Here is a 22,570-nt window from a genome sequence, read left to right as displayed (position 1 = left end):
AAGGGCACTGTTCCGTCACAAATAGCCATTGTAGCCAGACTGTTTGAAAATGGTTTTGATGATCAAGAAAGGTCTTCAAAGAAATTCCAGCATCCCAAGAAATTATCTAAAATTCTTTGGAACACTTTTACCAGCAATTTTTTTTTTTTTTTAGTGAGAATCCTAGGAGTGTTTAGAAAATATTCCCTAGTGACTCTCTAGTGATATTCTCTAGTTAGACTGGATGACTTGGTCAATTGAATACTAAGCTGAGGCTCAGGTCACCCATGTTCTGCAGGTGAATTTCTTGCTGGATAGCCTGTGGAAAGTTATCTTAGTAACCTGTGCTTCTGTGTCCTGGATTGTAGATACCTTCTTTCGGAAACAATTTGATAACTGCAGACAAATAAGTATAGAATGACATAGCATAAATACACTTTGTCAGCACCTTTGTGTTGTGTAAGACACAGATGATAGTAGCCTATTGTTATAAATCTCACTGTGCTTCTCAATTACTTTATATTAGTAAATATGTCCCTATAAAGAGTTCTGTTTAGGTGTTCTAAAATAAGTATGACTTGCATGTGAAGGACGTTCATGCTTTACAAATACCCAGTTTAACTCGATTATCTCCTCACTTCATCATCAAATCACTGTTTTGAGACTTTACAACATGTTCTGTCTTATGGTGATATGCCAGTGTGCATCTGATCTCATCAAATTCTGTTTCTGATGGGGAAATTATCTTATGAAAAATAATATTACTCAATCTAGGGTTTAATTTCTGTATGCTCGGAGAGGAAGAAAATCCTATGTGGTATTTCATCCTGTCAATGCTAATCTTTCTCCTCGGTGCTGTATCTCCGAATAGCAGATGTGTGTTTTATTGCAGTGTTGGTCCTCTATAGCACAGCACAATGTTTTGTCAGGAGCAAACAATTTATTGTATTAGAGTCATATACAGTCAAATATTCCTTTTCCTATGAAGCATGGTCAGATATTGATATTGCGTTAGCTAACATTTTAACATAGGAGAGGCTTAATAAGATACAGTATTACTCTCTCTAGGCTGTTTAATTAAACTAAAGAGTCACTGTATTGTACATTGGTTTTCTGCCAAGGGAAAGTAAATCTGTATCATATTAGTTTCACATACCAAATGATGTTCTCCCCCCATCAGAGACTCTCTAGAAGAGCTGACACTGCTGTCGCATGAACTGCATAATACAAACTGCGTTTGTATTACATTGGACTGGCTTGTAGCTCAGTATTCTCCAGCAGCCTGAGCGAGCTTTATGTGCAGACGAGACGTGGCTGGAGAGCTGCATGTTGCATTCTACTGGCCAAGGCCCCTATTTGTCGCTGAGGGGTACGGGGCTAAGCATCGTAATCCCGGTCCTGCTAAAAGAGCTCTTCTCCATTCCCCTCTTGGGGCAGGGAGATCTGAACTGTAACCCTCTGGTCACCAGGAAGGTCCTTACTGGTGGTGGCCAGGTCACAGGGGTGGGTTTGTCACTGTCTTGTCACAGAGCACCATTTGATCAGGACCATAAGTTGCAAGAGTTTGGGGAAACTCTGGGTAACCCAGGGTCATCTGCTGTGGTAGCACTTTTTAGTACTGGATGTTGCCTCCTCACTGCTGTCAACGGCACAGTAGATGGGGATCAAGGTGAACATTCACTCTTTGCCCCTGATGGCAGGGGAAGTAGTATCACCTATACATTCTGTGAGGAAAAGATGTGTCCCTGGACTGGAGACTTGAGCAGCGTTTTCTTACCTGGGGAGAGCAGGCAATTCTCTGTTAGAGGGTCCTGGTGGTTTCTTCTGGAGCAAGAGCTGATGCAGAATTACATGGGAGGCTACGAGTGGAGAGGCAATCAAGGCACTTGCGTTTGGGAGTTGTTGTGTTGAATTACTACTACAAAGCAGAGTAAGGTGAAAACGTTTGCAGTATTTCTCCTTATAAACGGAAATAAATTGCACAGGAAATACTTTTTTTTACACATTTTGAGCCTGTCTGTCCTGGCAGAAGGACACATCTGCATATTGAGATGTAGAACTGTGCAGAGCTGGCAAAGCTATGCTTGAACAATCATGCTCTAGAACTGGAAGGTGAAAATTTTTATCAGTGGCACTAAGCCCTGTATCAAAGTGAAGGATAATGCTTTGGCTCTGTTTTGCGCAGTGTCCTGTGCTGCATAAATGTTCTGACCTTCTCAGAACAGGTAAAGAAATGTCCGTGATGGTCCTGTGTTGCATCTCACGTGCACCCACAAAGAGGCCTGAGTGGTTGGACGCATCAGAGCAATGCCTTTAGCATGGCTCTCTGACGCTGGCACCGTGGTTATATTCAAGGATGGCAGTATTGGATTTATGGGAGGCTTCACCTACATAGCACAGATATGATTTATCTCATGCTGAATTTTTTGTTGTTGCTGTTGTTTTCCCTCAACAGAAGATTAACCTGGAGTTCTATATCGACATCCATGCCCACTCCACCATGATGAATGGGTTCATGTATGGGAACATCTTTGAAGATGAGGAAAGATTTCAGCGACAGGCTGTTTTCCCCAAGCTACTCTGTCAAAATGCTGAAGACTTCTCTTATGTAAGCAATGTTTCTCTTAATTAATTTTTTCCTAATTTATTTTTAAATTATAAATATCTGGCTTAATTGGATTGTGTGAATTTTATGTTAATATGAATAGATGGCTACTTTTAAAATTTTTATCATTATTAGCTATCATCTTTCCTCTTATACTTACCTTATCCAAAAGTGGTAAGTTGTGATATTATATATTGTCATTAGACACATGAACAGAGGCAGGCTCTTCATCTTCCATACTACAACCTTTGATTCCGAATTATTGGAACACTTAGTTTTTACCAGAAGATCTGCCATCTTTTGATCAACTGGATCAGCTTTATTATTTCATTGTTTATATTGGCTTTTTTTTTTTTACTTGTGCACTTTAAATAGTAGCATAATAGCAAACAGAAGTAAAAATAATAAACTTGAAAGAAAAGGTTAGATAATTTTTTGCTTAAAGTTGTGACAAAGGCAATGTATGCTTTTGAAATTCTTTGATATTATCATGGAAAACTGTTCTGCAAGAAAATCTGCGATTGCTCGATACATGTCTTGTAACTTGGAAGAAAATACGTGCATAGGTATCTCTGGATAATGGAAATAAGTGGTAAACTCCTATAAATGAATTGGAGGGGGCATATGTTTTTAGAGCAAGTTTCAAATAGAGTAGAACAGATGCTTAGCGCGGGTTGGTTGCTGTAGCTCAGCAGAAGTCAGTAGATTTAGGACTCTGGTCCAGTGTGTTGCAGCTTGGTGTCCAAGTATGACATCCTGGCCCTTTCCATAACCTCTTTTGTGCATCAGCTTTCCTTGAAAGCTGTGCAAGTGGAACACACAACACCCAAGCCTGCCTGCAACTGCTTGTTTGCATCTTCTGGCCCACCTTACACACCCGTGGAGCTGCCAGCTAAGCTACTTCTGCACAGCTATCCCTTGCTCTGTTTCAATCTATGCACTCCTGGTTTGCTTAAGTGGACATTCTTTCAAGGAGCAGGCGTTTGGTGTCCCATTTTGCTTTGACTGAGATAAGAAATATTCAGAAACACATCTCAGACGAGGCAGTGCAAGCTTCCAGCCATGAACTGTGAAGAAGGCAGGCAGCGGATGATATTTGGCAGCTATATAATAGGAACAGGCTCAATTAAAAATGACTTTGGAATCCTGCACCGAGCAGAGAAGAGCAGAAGAACCTACTGTTTAGGCCCTGATTTTATGTCTGTTACGTTCTTAAACCTCTCTGTTACCCACCATAGGTTTTCTCAGTCCCTTTTTGCTTATACTTCATTATTCTGGTACTGAGAGGTAAACGTGAGTTTCCTTTCAAAGATGGGGACAGCTGTCTCCTCCGCAGTGCTATCCCAACCAGCCCGTAGCAGAGGCGATGGGTGGAGGAGGATAGGGACCCTGCAGCATTCCATGTGTTTAGCTCCGGAGAAACAAAATCTAAAAACAGATACGAAAGCAGACAAGTCTGCACAGCAAAAGAAACTGTAATTGGAAAAAAGGCCATTTTCATCGTGGCAAGAATGCTAGCCTAAAGCTTTCTCATCAAGATGCAGTAGAGAATTTTTTTGTCGTGTGTTTGCGCGTATTGCACTGTGGAGTTTGAGTGGGAAGTGAGTACAGAAATGGAGTTGTGCCACTATTTTCTTGACAGATCTATTCCAGCAGAAGGAAGGAGGGATTGAAGCCCGACTCCTGTCCGTTTCTCTGTTCTATGGTAGTTTGTTTTATGTGAGCGGGCAAAAAGTTTGGATCAGTCTCTGACTTTTCTAAGGCTAGGTAGAAGATATCCTTTCCTCGGGCTCTCTAGTAGATGAAACATTTATCTTGTCTTCTTGGGATGGGCAGCGGCAGCTGGCCGGGTGGTGCTTGGGAGGGTGTGTGGCTGCTGTTGCTTCCTCTGTTGCCTCATAGTGTTGTTTGACCCACGTCAGTGTTGTTTAACCGTTGAGTGTATGTTTTGGGGGTTCGGGGGACCGCTGCAGTGTGAAGCTTTCTGCAGTCAGCCACTGCAAGGGCTTCTCAGAGAACTGCCCAGAGCACAGAAGACCGAATCCATACTACACGAGGAGGGACGGCAGCTGCGTCTGCTCCCAGCTGTTTGGAGCCTGGGGAAAAGGGAGATGGGTTCAAGGAACAGCCTGTTCTTCTCCACGAAGAACTCGGTGATTGAGTTTCTTATCTGCACCTGGTTGTTTCAAAAACACATTACAGATAAGGGGGCATTCACAGATCATAGCAATGAAAATTGATAGGAGTTTAGAAATTTTGTGCTCAAGTGTGGGATTTCTCTCTGTTACTGTGGGAGATTAAGTGTCCCTCTTAGCGCAAGCCTCGGTTGACAAAGGGAAAATCTTCAAAAAAAATGACGTAGGAAATAGAAGCCAATAGCTAAATAAACAGTACGGTCTCTTCCCTTTGACTCTCAATCTCCTTTCTATAGAAGATGGCAACCAGATATATCTGTCAGTACCCAGTGCACCGCTGTTTGACCTAGGTGCTGCTGGCACTCGGTACATCGGGCTTTCAGCTCGCACCTTACTGGCCTCTCAAGACCAGAAGGTTTTCCCCTGCCACCCACCCAAGCCATTCTTCTCAGGGCAGCTGAGGGGATGGAAGCGTTGGAAAAGGAGACAGCCACAAAGCGTCCAACGTGTGTGAAGCAGGAGGAGTGAATGTTACTGCTGTCTCCGAGTGGGAAAGTCTCTGTTCTCTTGTTTTCAGCTCCACGCGGGTTATGTGCCTGGTTGGAAATATTAAGGGTGAAGTTTGCCGCTCGAAAGGGAGGAAAAGAATCCACAGCTTCCTGAATTTAAAAGGGGGGGAGAGAAAAAAGTGTTGAAGATTAAAAATAGTGTATGTAAATACGCCCTATTGACTGCTCAAAGGGAAGGGGGGAAGTGCATCGTTAACATTACCAGGCTGGTGTTTGAAAGTGTGGGAATGGACCACTGTTGTTACTAATTAATTTTCCAAAGCTTCAGGAGGTCTCATTTACATTGTATGCTGCTGCGGCCATTTGTTGGGATTATAATACTTCAACAGCAGCACTTCAAGTGAAAACTGGCGGCTGCATGAAGTGTTGTCCATAATTGACTAGCTCCATGTCTTCACACAGCACAGAGACAATGTTCCATTATGTTATCCATTGACAGTATCATTGAAAAGATTACTCTCCTTAAAGCATCTGTCAACCTTGATTGATTTACAAGGGACAAAGAACTGAAAAGGTTTGAAGTGCGGGTACAATTTTTGCCACCGTTTAGCATACATAATGGTTCTCCTTTGATGTCAAAAGCTCATCTTCTATTAATAATGCAGAGGGCTTTTGAATGCAGGCTACTTGTATGGAGTTCCACACTAATAACCTACTTGCTGTGAAATGGGATTCACTTTGGAGAAGCAGTCATTTGTCTGGGTTTTACATGTTCGGAATGAATCCCGACTCAAAGGGATTTCTTTCAGTGCTCTGCATGATTGCAGCTGAGCCCGGCACGGGCTGGGGAAAGCAGGCAAATCCTAGCCTGCTCCTCCAGCCGAGAATCTGGCAGAAAGCACGCAGCCAGATGCAAAGGAGCATGAACAACAAGCCTAAGATGATACGATCAAATGCCTTGTGCCGTTTTGTCTGGCAACCTTCTATTAATATACTTTAGAGTGCATTTCATGCCTGGACTGCTTTCTTCACCTGTCATTTCCAATAGGCCTTTTTATTTAAATGACAGCATCCGAGGGAGATTGGCGATTAGAGTAGGGGATGGATGGGGGATTTGCGCCGGCATGCCTGTTGAAGGACCCAAGGCAAGCCACCCAATGTCTCTGTACCCTGTCTGTCGAGCAGGACGCTTAACCTCGCAGTACTCTGGAAGGCTGACTGCAGTTTGCAGGCAAAAGTTGTGAAAGGGACCAGAAATTTTTCATTTGTAGATGACTTCAGAAGCAGAGGCCTGCCTTTGGTTTAGCTGTCGGCACGTGGAGAGAAAAGTGAAAGAAGAGCTAGGAAGTCTTGCCCCCACATAAATACATGAGAGATTCTTGGGCAGCTGTCGGGGGGAAAAGGACAAATCTGTAAGGAAAACATTTCATGTTTTCAAGGTTTAAGAAGGATATTTTTAAACATTGAGGAGTAAATATAATCTCTATGAAAGCTTTAACAGGGAGAGCTGACAAGCTCTTTTGAAAGGCTGACTCATTGGGTTTTAGGAGCAGCTGTTGACACCATGTCTGAGTGCATTACACATCAGCCGTGGCTAGGAGTTGTTGCAGTATTTGGAGGGGTGCTCTTCATTTGCCCTTTCTTGTTCTGGAGAGTGGATTAGTCATAACGACCAGACACAAGCACTTGAGCATTTCAAGAACCTGCTAGTCTTAGGGGTGGCTAATTTTGACCTTTGTGACAGTATGAGAGGAGACCATCTGTTCTCTCTGGTTCATTTAAAAGAAACAACCGCAGCCATTCTTGGATGGCATCGTCACTTTGTAAAGATTGCTTTTCTTTGCAGTTAAAGGATAAAGACTGGCCAGAGATACTTGGCTGAATCTTGTTGAGTTTTTTCTTGGCACTCAGAACTGGTGGTACTTGGGATAATTTTGAGTTCTCGTTTCATTTTCTTGTATTCAACCCCCCGGCAGAGCACCTTCCTTGGAAATACCGTTTGTTGTCCTTTGTGCCACAGTGAGCCTGATAAAAACTTGGGGTCTCATCATGTTGGGCACTGTGTAACTACTGAGAAAGTCCACAACCCAAGAGCTTCCAGTTGTGTTGGGAAAGAGACAGAGAGTGGGTGGGAAATGACTTGCTTGAGGAAATCAGAGAATAAAACCCAGGTCCCCAAAGTGCCGGTCTGGTTTCTCTGTCAGCAGTTCCCGATGTTTTATACCACACTGTGCACTCAACAATGGTCTCTGAACAACAGCCCACCCAGCCTCATTTAGGGAAACACGTTGTTAACCCCATTGCCGTAACACTGTGACCTAAAACATATTACGTTGTCTCAGGAATATGGAATGATTTCCCCTAGTACTTTTTGCTGTGGATTATTTGTTCAGTTGGTTTGACTTTTTTTAGCCTGGATATCTAAAATTGAGCAACCAAGGAAAAGATTTTAATCTATCTATATTTTCTATTGTTTTCCTTTTATCCACATACTCCACGTCTGTTCTTCGCATTTCCACAGCACCCCCCTCATCCATCCAAGCTTGCTTAGGGAAGATGTATTCCTTCCAGCAAACCTCCTCCCAGCTACCCATGGTGGCCTTGCTGGGCTGTTATCACTTACCCTGGATGGACATCTCCCTCTTAGTCTTGTGATCCCTATTACTAATCCCAGTGCGGTTTGGGACATGTCTGAAGGAAGTGCTGGCACAAGTCCCTGAGGGAGTAATAACGGCTCCTGAACACTGAATGAGCAAATCCCAATAATCTGTTCCAAAATAGAGGAACCAGTTTGTGTTGCATGTGGCCAAGCAGGGAAGGGGGAGTAGCATCCCTTCCAACCTAGACAATTCTATGATTCTTAGTTGCTCAGACCTAGAATTCATCCCGAAGTAAAATCCATGCTCACTTTCACCACCGTCTCCTAACACCCTCTCTGCTGCTTTGGCAAAAAAGGCTCTTGTCCTAGAAAGGCAAACAGCTGTTGCATTCAGGTAGGTTTTGTTAACATCAGGCAAGCTTAAGAGATCTACTCAGAAACCTCTGAAAACCTGAGCACAACAAATGATCCTACCTTCTTTTTTGTTGTCTTGTACCAGGGCATTTCCAGAAAGACAAATACAGCTATTATGCGCTTTAGCGCCCCTCTGGGATGCATTTCTGCTCGCTGCTTCTTGGACATGTTGCTCCATAAGTTCATCTATTTATTTATTTTTCCTGGAGACTGAGTGAGGGGAGAGAGGAAATGTGTTTCTGGTGGCTCAGGGAACATGTTGGTAACTCCTGCGCTTCTAAGAATTGCAGGTTTTGGTCTCACAAGAACTCTGCCCTCTCGAGAGTCGCGGCTAAATGAAACTGTTCCATTACATCGCGCTGAACCAGTCCAGCCCTCTTTTTATACAGAGGGTTGAATTAATTTGTATTGCAAAGAAAAGGAAAAGGAGGGGGGGGAAGTGTTTGAGTAAATGGATTTTCTTTCAGTACTTTCTTGGCGTGGTGTTTGTGCCTATAGGAGTTGACAGTCCCTTCTCCGTCCCCACACAGGTGGAAATTTTGAACATCCACAGAAGAAACAAGTTTTCATAGCAATTTTATGGTGTATTTTCAACGACCATCGTTACTCTTACCTAACGTCAGCAAGCTGGGAGCCGGTGACAGCCTCCCAGAGTAGCACCAATGAAAGGAGCTCCTTTACATTGAAATAGAAACTGCCTCTCTTGCAGGGCGCTGCAAATTTCGCTCTGCTGGGACAAACTGTGCTGTGAAGGAGCGGTGGGAAGTTGGTTAAGAACTAGACAGCCGTCCCCCTCCCAGAATCTCTTTCTGGGTATTAACTCTTTAACTATATGATACTTTAACATATGTAGAATACAAGTCTGGTTCAGAGAACTGTTCCGGAGCAGTGAGAGAGCCCAGGAGGGGTTTGAGCAATAGGCTGCACTGGGTTGCTCTGGGAGCAGTGTACAGCATGCTGCCCCTCCTTAGGAGGGGTTGTAATCTCCTGATTCAGACCTCCAAATGAGCCGAACATCTCTTTGCCACAGAGCAAAGCACTTTTTCTGCAGACTATTCAAAGCAGCTGCAGGCATCATGGTTGTATTTCCCTTTCTGCTTCTCATTGTCCTAAGTTTGTCATTTGTATAAATGATTATGAAAGCACTCCCAGGAGACCGTGCACACGCTCATAAAACTATTGTAAAGAGAAGCATTGCAGGCTATTGCTAGAGGCTATTTTATTGTATATTTTGAGGAAATGTCTCGTTTTCTACTGACGAATAGGGAAACTGAGAACTCCAGAGACACGAGTTATTTTTCTAAATGGTGTGATTATTCTGTGGAGCTTAGACTGGGAAATGCCAGCTTTGGCATCTTTGGGGAAGGATGTGCTCTGAGAAGCAGAGGTTGCTATTAATAAAAGAACAGGGTGGGGAGGAACGCAGATATTTTCTTCATTATTACCCTGAAGCATTTGCAGATCCCTTACTGGTGTATATCACTGGTCACAGCTTGGACTGGCTCTTAAAAGGGAGATAAGCTCCCAACTAACTCTCTGGTTGATGGGTGATGGGTTTGCGCACAGGTTGATGGCTGAGTAGGTGATGCTGTCATGTGTGGCTAAGTGCACTTCTGGTGACAGGGAGAAGCAGACTCTTGGAAGACGGAGCTGAGAGGACCTGAGGAAGTATGTTTCGGGAGACAGCACGCTCGTGCATGCATGCATGTGTGTTGAGGGTGGCAGAATCTAGTGGCAAGAGGAGCTCCAGCTGAGGTTTGCTTAGAGGATGGGGTGAAATCTGCCTCCTCCTTTTGCCTCTTCTGAGTAGGTTGTGATGGGCTCCTCAACTCTGTAGGGGAGCCTTCCACTGACTTCGTGAAGGTCTGAGGTAAGGTCATAGAATCATAGAATCTTCATGGTTGGAAAGGACCTTTGAGATCATCGAGTCCAACCGTACACACACACAAAAAAAACCCTTTTGTTTTGCTTTGTTTGGATGCAGGGTGTTGTTTAAGAAGCTCTCTCAGAAGAGCTGCTGCTTTGATTTGGATTCCAGTTGCATTAGCTGCTGTGGTGAAGCCGGTGAACTCAATAAGCATCTTCAGTGCTGTAGCACTCGGGGAGGTGGGAGCTGTGAGTACAGCCGGTTTCAGTGGACGTGAGGATGAATCCTGGGGAATGTGAAACACGGACCAAATCCCCGCACTGGTGCTGCCAGTGTAACCAGTACAAGGTGCAGAGACAGGCAGTGGGCTGCGGAGACCTCCATCAGTCCTGGAGCTGTATGGCAGAGCACTGACAGGGCAGAGCACGGATATTAATGAGCAGTGAAAAGAAAAGTGCAGCTATTGTAGTTCTCACAGGTGAACAGCTGAAACCCTGAAGCGTGAAACCCACTAGCTTTTCTAACTACAGAGTTTCCAAAAAGGGAGTTCATTTGGTAGTTTGGGTTTTGAGGCATAAACTGAGAGCTTATTAAAGCTCCCTCCTTCCAACCCCTCTGCTAAAGACCACGCATATATGTGGGTTTTACCAGCAAACTTAAGCAGGCATGACTGAAAGACACTCAGGAGGGCCGGGGAGGGGGAAAGATCTGGTATTCCTGCACTCTGCATTAAAGGGATAATGAAGCCCCTCAGGGAGCAGATGTGTGTGTGGTGGCAGAGTACCTTTAAACGGTTCTTTCTCTGAGGAGAACCACACTTTAAAGCCTGACAATGTGGTGCTAGGCAAGTTGTGTTCGTGGTACTCCTACAATGCGATGCTGCCTTTAAGAGAAGGTGATTGCTGTCTGCTTTCCACTGAGCAGTGGAAAGAAGGCAAAAAGAGACAGGTAGTAGAAAGGTGAAGATCTCTTGGGATTTGAGGCTATGTGTTCCTCAGGTTTTGGTTTCAGGCTTTTCTCTCTCTCATTCTTAGGACAGGTCAAGTCGTTTCTGATCTCCTCTGCATGCCTTTTCTCAGATTTCTGCAAATCAGGTTCTAGTTCAGAGAATATTCCCTTGTTAAACACAAAGTTTGCTGCCCACCTCAGTGTTTCCTACCAGGCACAAACGTTATGAAACAAAATGCTGACCAACTGCAGAGCCGTCGGTGAGGGTGAGCGAGCGAGCCCTTTTCACAGGAATATCAGTCCAATCTGGCTGTCCCTAAGGGATCTGGAAAAACTCCACGTTAATGGGATCCCTCTTTGAAATGATTCTGAACTTTTCAAAACCCACACTTCCCAAATTTCAGTAGTCACAAACGATTTTGAGATTAAATACGTTTTCCTCCTGTGCATCAGAAACACGGCAAAGCTGCAAGATGAGATGAATCGGGGAGTAATTTTGAGCTCTGTTCTCATTTCATCACATCTCTGCTCCCAGAATCCTTCCTCTTTGCCTACTACCTGCTTCGGTTCAGCTTTCTGCCTTTGGGATTTTTTTTCTTTTTCTTTCCTTTCTTTCTTTCTTTCTTTCTTTTTCTTTTTCTTTTCTTTTTTTTTTTTTTTAATAATCTCATCTGCATTTCAGATGCTGGCTGCAGCTTGTTTGTAAAATAAATTGGAAGAAGGCTGCCTGATAGCAGTCTCCCAAATGCCATCATTTCCAAGTCTCCAGACCCAGTTGGCATGGAGTTGATAGTCTATCACAAAAAACACTAACGCATACGCTTTCCAGTCTATTAAGAGAGTTAATGGAGCTGGTGAGAAGTGGGTGTGAGGAGAGAGTTAAGTTGGCTTTTGAAGTGAGAAGTTTCCTCAGTGCTTCCACAGAAGTAAGGAGATCAGTTTTGCTCGTAAGGTAGCTGGATGGGCTACCAGCTGCAAGAATGGCAAGGCCAAAGCAGTGAGTGCTGGGCACACTGTGGCAGTGATTAGTACTATCTACATGGGGAAAGTGAGCTACCAGTTGTGCCCCTGTTATAGCGCCCTGTGGAGGGGCAAACAGAAGAGTCACAATGTGTAATTATGCTATTTGCAATCTTCTGTGGCAAAGATTTCAAAGGCAGTGCATTTCTGTGCTCCCTTTCTAACTTTTGTAGACTTCAATAAAGCGTTCTAGAAAATTGAGAGTGAGTGAGTTACAGCTGATACTGTAAAACTCTTCACTGAGATGGATTTGACATTGTCTGGGCTCCAGTCCATTTCCCAATGGCATGTCTGTTCTTCCTTGATGACAAGTGTGTCATTCCTTTTTTTCTAGAGCGCTAACTACTAACTTTTTTATCACCACTTTTTTTGCTACACTGGGGCAGTGAGTTGAGGGCTCTTAGAGGTCAGACCTGCTTTAGCACAAAAGCTTGCTCTTCAGCTATAAGAGCAGCATCAGCAGATAACTCTGGTGAGGCCGTAATTGAGTCCTGATTACACCTGGCCATTGCTGGTGCTGATAGGTGAAGAACACCAAGCAATTTGTATGCATAATCCCAGTTTATCCCAGTAGGTAAAGTGCTCATTGCTCAACTACAGAATGAGCAAAATGTGGGCAGTTTTTCTGGGTTTGGGGTTGTTGGTTGGTTTTTGGGTTTTTTGGGGTTTTTTTTAGGAATAGTTAGCCTCATTTGTGAAATACAGTTTATTTCCCAAATGGAAATGGCATAGGGTGACGCAGCATATTCTAAATTACGTGTTGTAATATGAAACCACTCTCTAATTATGAATCCTCTCAGTGTTTATGTCTCTGCTCTTCTCCAGGGAAGATGATTCTCTGATTCTTGTGAGAATACAGTTGAACATGCTACGTCCTTTTGTAAAACACTTCCTGGACCTACATCTTCATAGATTTCATAGACGGGTGATTCCTATCAGCTGAGTTCTGAGCTCATTCTGAGTTTCATGCAGATACTCTGTTTGTGAGGACAAACGATCTTCTGGGAAACATTCAAGTGCGCACTAGATCTCACGTTTTTGCAGATATATGCAGTTTGCTACTTCCTTCCACGGGCACATAAACAATCAATTAGGTTGCAGTAGATGTGAACAGCTGGTAAAATCTATCTGTTGGATTTCAGGAACCCCCTAGACCTTGCTACATCAGAAATTCATCTTTCTCAATCTGTCAAAGTCCGTGACCAGATTTCTGTCTGGGCGACGATTTCTCTCCTAATTACTTTCTGAGTCATTTGTACCTTGTCATTTCCTTTCTTGCTGCGTTGGAGAAACATCTTAGGATTGATCATAAGTGATGTGCAGCCTACACCCCGCTTCCCATGCTAGGAGCTTGGCAAGGTCTGACTTGCACTGCGGTTATACGTTGATCATTTTTCTCCCTAATATGTTGAACAATTTCAGAAGACGGCAAAGATTCAAAGTCTTGTACGAGAAAGTTCCCTTTTGTACCCTGTCCCTTTGCCCTGCCATCAGTGAAAGGTAGGACTGAAGCTCCCATCCACCACTGCGTGGAGACTGAGCCTGCTTGACATTGCAGCCCTTTTTGGCATCTCTTCTTTCACTGAACAGCAGACCCAGATTTACTGGGGTTTGCCTCCAATTTTTCCTTTCGTGCAATCTGAGGTTTTCTGATGCTGTATCAAGAAAAGTCTCCTGCGAAGTCACACGTCCACTGAGGAGGAGGACCCACCAGTGGAAGCTCCTTCCAAGCAGAATCACTCAGATTCCAAGTCCATTAGGTTGCCAAAGGGTGGAAAATTCAGTCTCAGATGTGTGAGAAATGTGCTGTTATTCCTCTTCGTCTTTTGGAGCCACTCTTGCGAGAGCTTGATACAGGCACGCAGAGGCTATCGGTAAACCGCCTGCCCTTACTTTGTGAATGTGGACTGCTCCGGGCATTCATTCCAGTAGTTGTTATCAGGACGATGGACCAGTGCTGAGAAACCAAGAGTATCCCTCAGCCATATGGGAGCTGCCTAAGCCGTTGAGCTTGTAAGCTAGCTACCAGGGGGTTGAATTCACTGAGGAGACACACTGTGTGGTAGAGAGTGTCCTTACCAGCCAAGAGACAAGACTGCCCTGGAGACAGGGGTTCTGGCATGTTGAGAGGTCTGACTAAGGGCCAAGATTTTTTTTTTTTCTGCTTTGAGACCACTCCAGAAAGAATTTGCATGCAATTTTTTTTTTTCTTATTTCCTTCCACACATCTCTGTGTCTGCCGCAATGTCTGAATAAGGTCCAATTGGTTTACAAATTTCTTTGTGCTGCCTGGCTGTTCACTGTCATTCCCAATGGGGAATCTGGTCATACAGAAGGTATTCTGCAAGGCATGGGGAGGAGGAATGAAATTTGGTAGGAAGGCCTGGGGAAGCTGCCACTAATGCCCAAGATGTAGAGAGGGGGTCAGCACACCTTGAGGCTGCCAAGTGTGTGTGAAATCCAGGTGTGGTTTTCCGGTGGGCTTCTTCCCACCAGAAAGTGGGGGAATTCTTCACCCTTCCTGCTCTGCTCTTAACACTGGATTCTTGTTGCTTGGCACCTCCTAATCCTGTAGATAGCTATTTGTTCACTGAATTTTCTCACACAAGCTGGGAAGTAGAGTACGCCTGTGAGCTTCAATGTATCTCTGTATTTTAATAACGAATTACTGTTGATTTTATACAAATATCCCTGTTTAAGAACTTCAAAGTCTTTGGTGTTTCCCCCCGCCCTCCAGACTTTGTACTTTTTGCTGTTGCTGTTGTTGACACTCCCATGCGATTCAGCCTTGGAGAAATAAATATTTGCTTAGCTGTTCTCCTGCTGTGCCTGCTCAGTGCATTTGCTTAATGATGACTTCAGTTCAGCTTTGCAAGGGGTTTACGGCAATAGATTTTCCGAGAAAAACAATAGACTCATTTGCGGACAACTTTACCTGTGCTTTTTCCCCTCTCTTGCCCCTGGATTCCCATCCCCTCACGCCCACCTCTTTTCCCCAGATTAGACTTTGATTAAATAAATGTGCATGCAAAAAGCTCTTTCTTTGCCATGGTAATATATGGCTTTTCATAGCCTTCGTTTTCACCATTATCCGTTGCCAAGATCAGTTCTGGTGAGGAGTCAAAGTTTTGCCTGTTTATTTCTCCACTCCATTTATCTTGACTTGAAACGGCGAGTAGAAGGTTGGACTCAGGCAAGTACCTGCTGCCTTTCCTTGTCATTAGTTGAATTTTCTTGAATCTGTAATTTTCTTCTTTTTGTCTGAGACATGAAATCACGTTCTGGCTTATAACATTTGCTCTAGAGCCAAGCCCAAGCCACTGTTTCAAAACATGCACATGTTCATATTTGAAAGGTTTATGTTACGTTTTCTCTACCCCAACCTTCCTGAGCTGAATCGGAGATCTTACTTTTCACTCAAGACATCAAGTTGGTCTATGGCATCAGATTTTTTTTCAAAATGAGGACAAAGTTAACCTCCAAAATCTACATTTATGCACCTAAATGAAGGTTCAGCTTCTTTTTATTCCTGGAAGTGCAGTACTACCTGGCAAAGAAATGAACAGGTGATTTTTATTAATGCCATTGCCATTTCAAGTAATTTTGCACAGCTGAAACTGGAACTTGTATTAAAAAAGTAAAAAAAACAAACAAACAAACAAAAAAACCCATAGCATAATAAAAATTCAAACTCTGGAAAGATCCAAATTTTGTTTTCTTTTTTTGACCATTTACAAACCTCCCCTCAAATTATTTAAACTACTTATGCTTCACTTTTGAAATACGGCAAGTATAATTTTGCCAATAACCAGATCCAACTTCTGAGCTATTTTCTGCCAGAAAGCAAAAATCACTTCAGTGAAGTAATACATCAGACTCTCTCTTCATCTATTTCCAGCTGATGAGGTTTCAGCTTATAGCAGAGATTGTTTTTTATTAGGCCCTGAGTACATGACCTGGCACTTGTGCAGCTGAGTTTCATCTGACTAGTATCACTTCGGTCCTTGAAGTCATCCCACTGCTTTTTTTTGGTATGATATTCAGGGCCTCCTCCATAATGATGATTCATTCCACAACGTGTCATCAGCAAATTTTGTTGGCATGGTCCTCCTCTATTGTGCCAAGAACTGTGATGAAAATATTATGTAAGATTTTTCTCAAGAACCATCTATGAGGAATTCAACTCACAACCTTCCTCTAGCCTGATGAAAATCATGGGAAATAGAGCCGAATAGCACCCTGTGTCCAGACTGTATCCCAAAGACATGAACTATACTCAGCAGATAGTTTTCCAATTTGTTCTTAAACATAACTGATGAGATTCCATAATCGTCATAGGTACCCCGTATCAGTAAGTGAGTCTCCTAATCACTGGAGTTCTTCAGTCCCTAATGTCTGCCCTGAAGCATTTCTCCGACATTTTCCTTGTTTTCACTGTGCCAAATACAGCCACAGAATTAGCTCATTCCCCTTGTGAGTGATACTTCTGCTCACTATTCGCAATACCATGTTCTGACACGTTTGTTGTCTTCTTCCTTTGAGCTGGCTCCATACACCCATATTCATCAGCTGAAGCTTTTGTGCATTAAAAGTTCCACCACAGGAACTTTTCTTTTGAACACAAAGCACTATCCATTGAAATCAATGTTTGCTTGACTTCTGAAGCAATCCCCAGAGCATGATCATCTTCCTTTTTGTTTCTGAATTTTAACTGAAGACAAAGCTTCTCTCAGTTTCATGGTCTCAGTAGTCTTTTGAAGGCTTCTTTTGCAGGAAGTCAGAGAACATTCCCTCTTGTAGACCTCCTTAAGTATTTTATTCCATGTATCAAATTAACTTAATTTCCCCATCAGTCCTTATGAGAGCTTTACCTCCCTGTCCCATGGATATTCAGAATATCCTCAAGGTTTCTGCCATGTAATTTGGAGGAAATTATATGATATGTACATAACAGAATACATTCTGTGTACAATTTACCACAAAGCTAAATATTACGTTACCACAAAGACAACAACAAGTTGCATTTGGAAACTTCTTTACATAATGCTAATAAGAAACCAAATTCCACCTTATTCTAATTAACCCTGAAAGTCTTCCCTTTTATAACGAGAGAGAAACTTCAAAACATTCAGAATGTTAATAAACCCAAAGGTATTTCCATTCTTTATATCTTCTCATATATGCTATTCATCAAGAATTTTTGCTCGTTTCAGTATTAGTCTGATTTTCTCAGTCTAGAGAAGTTTAGCATTTTGAACCATTGCATCTGATTTTTTTTTTAATAAGAAATAAATCTTATTTTCCCTGGTTTTGATAAGAGATGGACTTGAAAAATACTAGCATTGTGTTAGCAAGCAAAGTTACTAGCTTTAAGGCTCAATAGGAGGACCCTGGATAGCTGAAAGAATTCACCATGGCCACAACGACTGAGCAGGAACCTGTGTTAAGGGTCCTTTATATTTCACTGGCAACTTAAATTCTTAAAACAGGAGATATTAAGACCTTTTATGCAACAGATCCAAGTTGGATCTACTAAGTGTTCTTTTTTTTTCTTTTTTTTTTTTTTTTTTTGTTCTGGTCTCTACCCTGTGCCGAGCCCAGATTGATTCAGGTCTAATGGTTATGAGGTTTGTGAATAGAGTCTGATAACCAAAATGAAATCAGAATCCATTTTTTCCGTCATGTTGGTAGGAACAGGCTCTGAGACTTCAATCAACCTGAAGATGAGCTCCCTTTCAGTCTCCGGCTGTCATGCCTTCAAAGGAGAGCTAAAACTCATTTATGGAAATACTTGGAGTCCTCCCTTACACCCCTCAAATGAATAGTCATAAAGCTGTAGGGTTCTTAAAGCCAGATCTGCAGTAATAGCACAAAATACTGCCTTTTATTCTGTGCTGCTAATGCTGTAAAATAGTGCAGTATCTTTTTTCCACCCAGAGAGCAACACCCAGTTAACATTTCAGTTAGTGAAGTGGAAATTTGTGTGACCTAATTTAAGAACCAGTCAAATGTCTTAGGTGAGAAAGTTTCACTAAAACGTAAATGCCACTGTATTTCTACTTTGTGTAAAAGAGTTCAGGGTAAGAGGTGGAGGAGAATGGTGATGATACAGGGGAAGGCAATAGAGAGAAGGAACCCAATAGCCAAATAATAGTCCAGCTTAACTTTTGAGAACGGAGGGTCTGTAAGGTTCAAAGAAAAGCTGATGTTACTCGCGAACTGAGATTAATTTTGTGAAAGTCTGCAAGGCATTATTTACAGTCTGTGTGCCAGAACTGTGTCTCCATTCGTGGTCTCTCCAGGCCATGCCCAAAAAATAGTGCAGTCTCATAAAGCGTAAGTGAAATTTGGTAATGTGAATGTTAACTGTTTTCTATTTTAACAGGCTCCTTCCCAACCCTTCCCTTGTTCCACTCATGAACTCGCTTCATGTCTCTGTGTTCTTCCTCCTGCAGTCCAGTACATCGTTCAACAGAGACGCTGTGAAAGCAGGGACAGGCCGGCGTTTCCTGGGTGGGCTGTTAAATGATACGTCCTACTGCTACACTCTGGAAGTCTCATTCTACAGCTACATATTGGATGGACCTACTACTGCTGTCCCCTACACAGAAGAAGCATGTATCCTTTGAAATCCTTACTCCTCTTGCAGCACACGTGAACCGGGCACTTAAGGTAAATACTTTGATCTCAATAAGAGTTTGCTGAGATAGGAACACACAAGTGGAAATGTGAGTCTGCTCCTGATGCTTTAATTTCCCTCATATTGATTCTCCATACTGTGGAAATTCAAGAAGAGAAAGGCATATTAGATCAAATAAGCCATTTCCCTCTTGTAGCAGATTGTCTCACACACTTATTATAGAAACTAGTCCTGGAGAGCCTATGATCCATTCCCTTCCACAGTCTTCCATTTCTTTCTTCATTTCTCTCCTTATTCTCTCATTATCCCTGTGTTTGTATTATTGTTTTAATAGCAAGTTGAAAGTGCATCTTTGGTACTGAGTTAAAATACCTTCTCCGCCTTTGAACTGCAGCCAGAAAAGGCTCTAAAGGATCCATTAGGTTCTGTGGCCGCCTCAGGGCCAGGTCTTCAATACCAGTTGTCAAAGAAATGGAAAGTGAGTTCTGCAAACAAAACCGACAAAGTTATTCGCATTTTTGAGTGCTCCAATAGAAGTAATGTCTCATTCCTCAAAAAACACATATCCATCTGGCTATCTCAACGTATCAACAATTTGTAGAATTGTTCTGACTGGTCTTACGATCTGGTTTTATGTTTTTCTTTTTCTTTTTTGTCACCACGCTCGATCAAAGAACCAGCACCCATACTTCAAGCTTGGGTGTGTTATTTCATTTTGTTGTTCTATCTTGGTAGTTTTTGAAATTTCTACAGGTTTAGAAACATTGCAGAGGGAGAAAGATTAGCTGTGATTGCCTGTTTACCTCTCCACTGCATTTCGGAAGTTGGGGAAGGTTTACAGCTTTAGGGTAGCGAGGGGGAAATTTTCACGAGACATATGTATTCACCATCCATGCATGTGTGAACACCGTGTGGGAATAAGAGCAAGAAGCGGGGAGCAGGAAGAGTAATTCTTAATCATTTGGGGTTTTCTGGTTTGGCTTCTCCACTGAAAGTGGAATCTGGGGAAAGAAGGAGGATGAATGTATTAAGGTGACTTATCAGACTTGAGCATTTGGAATGCAAGCTCTTTTTTGCCCAATAAGGTTAACTATTTCCAGGGAATAGCTTCTTGCAACATACACATATGTATGTAGTATGTCTGGCTACTGAGGAAAAAAAATGTTATTACTGTTAGGTTTAGGGTATTTATTTTCTTATGTTGGTATTTTGGCATTTTAAGAACATGTGCCTTAGTTTCACCTTTCATTTTACTCCTCACTTAGTACTCATTGTACTGACAACTGCTTATTTATCTTCCTTATTTATCACGAACAGTTTTTGCAGTGAGGAATGGGAAGAGTCCCTATACAAATGAGATCATGATTCCCTTGAATATGTTTTTCTTCATGACTTGTAGGTCATGCTGGCTTAGTTTCCATTTCCATAAAGATGTTTGTTTCCTGCTTCGCATTACCGAGGTTTCAGTTGTGGTGTCTAACATCCCTATCTGTTTGCTTGGCTTGCTTTCTGCAGACAGAGCTGCATCCTTCTCTGTTCACTCATTGTGATCATCAGCAGCCAGAGCACAGAAAACAGGCCCCAGATCACAGACGTCCTTGGTGGTGATGTACGGGAAGCTCGAGCAGCAGCTTAGTTTCTACAGTTAGTTTCACCTAGCTGAGTGAAATAGGAGGAGAAACTGGTTTTGACTGGCCTGGCAGGCAGCAAGCAGGGAAAGGCTCCCTGCCCACGTAGTACGCTCCACTGGCATTTTTCCCTGGTAGGTTTTATTATTTCCTTTCCAATGGAGGGATCGTATCAAGAGCGCTGCTTATGACAGCTCTTCCTCGTGTGTGCAGTTTCCTTGTTAGAGAAAGAAATGGAGCTGCTTGAAGCAGTCTCTGGGCTGGTCTGCTCTGACACAGGAGTGGCTGGATTTATGCACATCCTATCCTGGCAGGGGAGAAGTTTCCTATCACCACAGTGCCTGTGACCAAAAGGAGAACAATTGCAGAACGTTTCAATTTAGCCTGAACAGCTCTTCCAAGCTATTTGCAAGTCAGTGATTAATTAATGCTCCGTTTTTTAATGGGCCTGAACCAAAGACACAGCCAGTAAGTTCATATTGGCCTCCAAGGACAGGCATTGCTTCTATTAACTATCTAGCTACATGCAGGCAGCAAGTCAAGCAAATAAATGAAGAAAATACAGTCAGCCCAAAACCTGTGAACTGATAGGGCAAGTATTCAGCAAATCTGCCTTCAAAGATGTATTTCTTAGGACTTTGTTCATCCCACTGTGATGTTATTGGGTGTGTGTGGGGGGTTATTTTGTTTTGTTCTTCATAGAAACAGGATCAGGGAGGCTAGAATTGTTCGAAGCCTCTAGTGTTGGATTAAGAAGTGCAGACTGAGACTTAGGCTCAAATTCAGGGAACCCATGGCCTTGAACAGAGACTACAAAGCAAATCACACCCCACATTCAGAAACTAGCCATACTGGCTCCATGTAGAGACCAAAATAAAATAGGATCTCCGGGTTCTCCAAAAATACTGATTTAGCCTAGTGTTGTTCCTGTTGACAGGTGAAAAAACTGAACAAACTCTGAAGAGTCTTCTGTTTGCACTGGTGGCATGTAATTCTACCTGTCAGCTTCTTTCCTTTACAGCATTCGTGGCAAATAAGATCATAGTTCTACCCCCTTTCATGCCATTATATAAGTGGATTAGGTTTGTTGGTTGGTTGGGGTTTTTTTGTGTGGTTTTTTTTTTGTTTGTTGTTTTTTTTTTAAATCTCTTCATGTTCCTCAGGGTTTACATGCTAACTCTATGATCTATACAAACCTCTATGTGAGCCTGTAATAGATATATTTCTACATTGGGTAAGAGTATGCATTTTGTTCCGACGTGTGTGACTAAAACATAGCTTGTAATTATTGAGATAAATGGATAACTTGCATGAAAATGGGAGACAGACTTTCAGTCTGATAATGTTATTTGAATTCTGACAGTGCGGACGGTAACTTTTTTCAATAAGAAAAGTAAGAAAATTAAAATAAAGGAAGGGAAGATATCATTAGAAGTGGAAATCTGTTCAAATTACTCCAGTTAGTATAGCTGAATGTATTTTTCTAAATGAAATACCTCAAAGATTCAGAATTTAGAGGATTACAGCTGGTATGTTCTATTAAAAAAAATATTGCCCCTGAGGCTGCACTATTGAAATGAAATCCAGGACTGAAGAATCTGCCATCAGTCTGTGCGGGGGGGCATGTGTTTGGGACATATATGGTGGGATAACAGCATCCTGCGGAGTGTTGAATGTTGAATTTCTGGCCTTTTCTAACATAGAGAGTGATCATGGTTGCATGAATGTCTCAGGCCTCAATTAGCATTCTATCAGTAATGGTTACTGCTGGTGTGTCTCTTGTATTTTCATCCTGCAGACAAAGCACCGCATCAGGTGTAACTTCCTGAACGTCCTGTAATACACTCCTTCGGAGGTGTGTGTGTGCCTAGTAGCTCTGTGTCCAACTGATATGTACACAGTGTACGAGAAACATTAGGGATATGTTCTATAAGCCTGGCTCTGCAGAATACCCTACGATAACGTGTGCTGTAGATAACAGTGAATGGACTCTGTTTCGAAGGCGTAATAAGAGGATTGTAGGCTTGCCGGTTAGTTGCCTGGAAGTGGACGGAGAAATGTTTAAAACCCTTCTCACATGCGCACACATTTGGTGGTAACTGATTAAAAAGGCAGCGCGGCAACAGTTTGCTCAGCACCAGGTAAAGAAGCTTTAAAATGAGCTGATATGCTTCCATTAAGTACCGTGTTGTACTAGGCATTTGCAGGGCTTATGACACCAGGCAT

At 42.6% G+C, this 22,570-nt stretch overlaps 1 protein-coding gene across 3 annotated transcripts in view; it reads left to right on the top strand.

The window, feature by feature from the left end:
- The window catches only part of LOC141747155 (BEN domain-containing protein 5), a 969,363-nt gene that overhangs the window by 860,905 nt on the left and 85,888 nt on the right, over positions 1-22,570 (top strand). For all 3 annotated transcript variants that reach the window (XM_074596964.1, XM_074596965.1, XM_074596963.1), the window contains 2 exons: positions 2,435-2,587; positions 18,532-18,694. In XM_074596964.1, the coding sequence (XP_074453065.1) occupies positions 2,435-2,587; positions 18,532-18,694 (316 nt within the window). The remainder of the gene's footprint in view (positions 1-2,434; positions 2,588-18,531; positions 18,695-22,570) is intronic.

The sequence above is a fragment of the Larus michahellis genome, chromosome 8 (assembly GCF_964199755.1).
Source record: "Larus michahellis chromosome 8, bLarMic1.1, whole genome shotgun sequence".
Lineage (NCBI taxonomy): Eukaryota > Metazoa > Chordata > Aves > Charadriiformes > Laridae > Larus > Larus michahellis.
This window is presented reverse-complemented; position numbering and strand designations above follow the sequence as displayed.